Source organism: Etheostoma cragini, chromosome 6 (genome assembly GCF_013103735.1).
Source record: "Etheostoma cragini isolate CJK2018 chromosome 6, CSU_Ecrag_1.0, whole genome shotgun sequence".
In the NCBI taxonomy this organism is placed as follows: domain Eukaryota; kingdom Metazoa; phylum Chordata; class Actinopteri; order Perciformes; family Percidae; genus Etheostoma; species Etheostoma cragini.
Window position 1 is genome coordinate 27,867,908 of NC_048412.1, and position 4,157 is coordinate 27,872,064.

A 4,157-nucleotide genomic window follows, 5' to 3' on the forward strand; every position below is an offset into this window, starting at 1 on the left:
CAATCGGTCTATAAAAGCAGAAAGAACCAGGTGGAAAACGTGTCCAAACTATCGATCTATAGAAGCAGGAAGAACCAGGTGGACAACGTGTCCAAACTATCGGTCTATAACAGCAGAAAGAACCAGGTGGACAACGTGTCCAAACTATCGGTCTATAAGAGCAGGAAGAACCAGGTGGACAACGTCTCCAAACTATCAATCTATAGAAGCAGGAAGAACCAGGTGGACAACGTCTCCAAACTATCAATCTATAGAAGCAGGAAGAACCAGGTGGACAACATTTCCAAACTATCAATCTATAGAAGCAGAAAAGAACCAGGTGGACAACGTGTCCAAACTATCAATCTATAGAAGCAGGAAGAACCAGGTGGACAACGTGTCCAAACTATCGATCTATAACAGCAGGAACATGTTTGTCTGTCTGGTGAAAGCCAGGGTGTAGGTGGACTTCCTGACATGTTGGTGAAGATTTGGAGAACGTCTTATTTACTTGGTAAAAAATAAAAAAATAAAAATCTTTCTCTCCGTCTCTCTCTCACTCTGTCTCTCTCTCTCTCTCTGTCTCTCTCTGTTGCTCTCTGTCTCTCTCTCTATGTTGCTCTCTGTCTCTCTCTCTCTCTCTCTCTCTTTCTGTCTCTCTCTCTCTCTCTCTATGTCTCTCTCTCTCTGTCTGTCTCTCTTTCCATTGGGACCCAAAATTATGATAACGATTACATGTGTGCAGTTGATGTTATTCTAGAAATATTCATCAGAAGTAGCTGACATGGAATCTTTCAACTTTAGGTTTTTTTTAACTTTTCTTCACTGATTTGTATTACGTTATGTTGTGTAATATAAATGTAGTAATCTGTTCTACTTGTATACACATGTTTTATACACAATGTACTGATGTATGCATGCTTACACCAAAAGTAGTTTGTTCCTCTGGTTCAGACCCCCTCCCCCCCCAACCCGGTTTCTGAGGAATGAACATTGGAGCGCTGTGTCTCCACCCAAGCAGTGCTGACTTCCTCAGAGACGCCATGTTAAGTTACAGCACACAAAATGGGGGTGTGAGGAAAAGTACAGGCTAGATAAAAAGACCCATCGATTTGTGGTCCTTCTTGTCAAAATAAAGGTCTAGACAACAAGTCACTCTGTTTTTGTATCTGTTTTTACTGTGTCTTTATTTTGATATTGCATGAATTAATATTCCAAAGTAAAGTACATGTTCTCTCTGAGGGCATCTTAAACAAGTACTTCTACTTTAACTTGAGTCCATTATTGTAGAACTCTTGAAATAAAGTGGATCTTTTATTTTGAAATCTGATGATGCCTGTGTGCACATCGCTTGAGAGTGGAAGCAGATCAGAAGCATAAGAGACATATCGTCGTGTTGTGTTCAGGGGAGTTGGTTTGATTCCTTATTTCTTCACACCTGAGCAGGTAAATCTCCCCGGAGGAATACATTACATATCTTTTATTACTTTTCTTCTGAGTTTTGACTCAGTTCTTAACTTTCTCTTTGAGAAATGTCCAGGAAGTCAGGTCTGATGTTTTTATGGGGGAAACTGTATTAAATGTAACACAGAAAGTTTCAGAGTTTATTGGCGTCAATCAGCCAGAGAAAATAACCCGACAGTAAAGATCAGCTGCAGAAACATGGAGACCCCCCCCACCCCCACCCCCACAACTTCCTGTTTATGTCAAAAGACTTTAAAACTATGTTACAGCTGTGAAATGGTCTCGATGATTCAGGGACAGTTTGGATCTCAGGGGGAGAAAGTGAGATCCTGTATGTACTGGTCCTGTAATTACTGGTCCTGTATGTAATGTGTCCTATATGTACTGATCCTCTATGTACTGGGTCCTGTATTTACTGGGTCCTATATGGACTGGGTCCTGTATGTAATGGGTCTTTTTTGAACTTATCATGTATGTACTGGTTCCTGTATGTACTGGTCTTGTATGCACTGGTCCTGTATTTACTGGTCCAGTATTTACTGATCCTTTATGTACTGGGTCCTTTATGTCATGTATGTAATGATCATGTGGGTACTGGTTCTGTATTTACTGGGTCCTGTATGAACTGGGACCAGTATGTACGGGGTCCTGTATGTACTGGGTCCTGCGTTTACTGGGTCCTGTATTTACTGGTTCTGTATGTACTAGGACAGCCTGTCAAATAGTTTGAAAGTACCAGTCCTCCCGGATCCCTGACTGCAGATAGTCCTTCTTCTGACGTCAGTGTGTTCATGACATTTAGGCCTCAGTCATGCATTAGAAAGGTCATTTTATCTTTAATAACATAATATTATAATGATTGTTAAAAGCCTTGAAGAAAGGTTTCATGGGGTGTGCAGCAGATGGTGTACTAGTACAGGACTGTGTCCGGTACTGTGTGATGAAGATGTGGGGTCCCAGACCTTCATCACACAGAGAGCTGAAGGTTTTATCCTGAAGAAGTCCTTCAGTTGATGCAGACTACCCATCTGATAGGGGGACACAATGACATCATGCTCCTTGCTGTTAAACAAAGACAACAGTGTACCTTTGTAGTGAATCTGGTCCTTTTCTCTAGCAGGTCCTCTGATCCACAGACATGACCACAGTTCTTCCTCCCGATCTCACCATAGTCCTGATTGGAAGATCAGGTGTCGGTAAGAGTGCTTCAGGAAACACCATCCTGGGAAGACCAGCTTTTAAGTCAGAGCCAGCCTATGAACCAGTGACGACAGAGATCTCTGAACAAAGAGGAACTTTGTTCGGGAAACAGATCTCAGTGGTCGACACTCCGGGGGTTTTTTTGAGGATGGCTACAAAGAAGATTAAGAAGTACTGTAAGAAGCTCATATCATCCCACAGATGTCTGTTCCTGGTGGTGATCAGAGTTGGACTGTTCACAGAGGATGACCAGAAGGCTGTGAGGGCAGCTATGGAAGTCCTCGGGACTCGGGGAGTGGAGAGGAGTTACCTGCTCTTCACTGGTGGTGATATGTTAGACAGCAGGACATTGGAGGACTTTATCTCTAAAGATGGAGACCAAGAATTACTTAAAAAAGTTGTTAGAAAGTTCAAGAAGGGGTATTTTCTCTTCGACAATAAAGATGGCGATGAAGAACAAGTCAGAGAGCTGCTACTGAAGTCCGGCCACCTCCCCCCCCAGGACCTGGCTGACTCACCAGGTACAGTGTGATCTTGTTCTTACATTGATCCAAAGTTGAATGTGATTGGCACGTTAGTTTCAGCTGATATCAGAATCTCCTCTGGGCCTCAAAAACTGATGTCACGGGAGCTCGTCAAGCACGGCTTTCTCTTTTCGTTTCTTTATAACTTTTATATTAGGGATGAGAGACTGATGGACAGCTTCTTCATTATCAGAATCAAGAATTAATCCTCACAGCTAGAAGATAATATTTGTTTCAGTCTATATATTACTGGTTGTCTGCATGTGAAAAGCAAAATATTTGAACATAGGCAGGTGACCATCTGATAAACCATGTAATTGGCCTCCAACTGTGTTGTGAGCTATCTAGCTGTTAGCGCTGTAATAAATCCTAGTTTTCTGCCCCCCTCTTTTTCCTTATTTTTGAAAGTAAAGCACCGTTTTAAAATTAAACTAATCAGATATACATCTAGACATTGTTAATGTGGTAAATGACTAATCTACCTGGAAATGGCTGATTTTTAATTGAATATCCATATAGGTGTACAGAAGCCCATGTACAGCAACCATCACTCCTTGTGTTCTAATGGTACATTGTGTTAGCTAATCATGTTAAAAGGCTAATTGATGATTAGAAAACCCTGGTGCAATTACGTTAGGACAGCTAAAAACTGCTGATTAGAGAGGGTATAAAACTGTCCTTCCTTTGAGCTAGGCGAGTATCTGGAGCATCAGCATTTGTGGGTTTGAATATACTCTCCAAATGGCACAAATGGGCTTTAACCAGGATAGAAAGAGAAGTGGGAGGCCCCGGTAAGGGTAAACAAGAGGACAAGTACATTAGAGTCTCTACTTCAACTTCAACTTCAACTTTATTACTGTCATTCCATATGTACAAAGTGCATACAGAACGAAATTGCGTTGCATACAGATAATAAAACATTGCAATAACATTCCAGGTGAGATGGAACACATCTCCGGATCACTACACAAAAGGCCATACAGAAGTGCA

General features: G+C 41.6%; 1 protein-coding gene across 4 annotated transcripts in view; it reads left to right on the top strand.

Annotated features, from left to right (window-relative positions):
• Positions 1-1,215: 1,215 nt before the first annotated feature.
• LOC117945921 (GTPase IMAP family member 8-like) overlaps positions 1,216-4,157 on the top strand; it is an 8,040-nt gene continuing 5,098 nt past the window's right edge. The window contains exons 1-2 of one of the 4 annotated variants that reach the window (XM_034873659.1): positions 1,216-1,425; positions 2,561-3,164. In XM_034873659.1, the coding sequence (XP_034729550.1) occupies positions 2,582-3,164 (583 nt within the window). In that variant the 5' untranslated portion in view covers positions 1,216-1,425; positions 2,561-2,581. The remainder of the gene's footprint in view (positions 1,426-2,560; positions 3,165-4,157) is intronic. The other 3 variants (XM_034873661.1, XM_034873660.1, XM_034873662.1) reach the window with 3 other exon arrangements.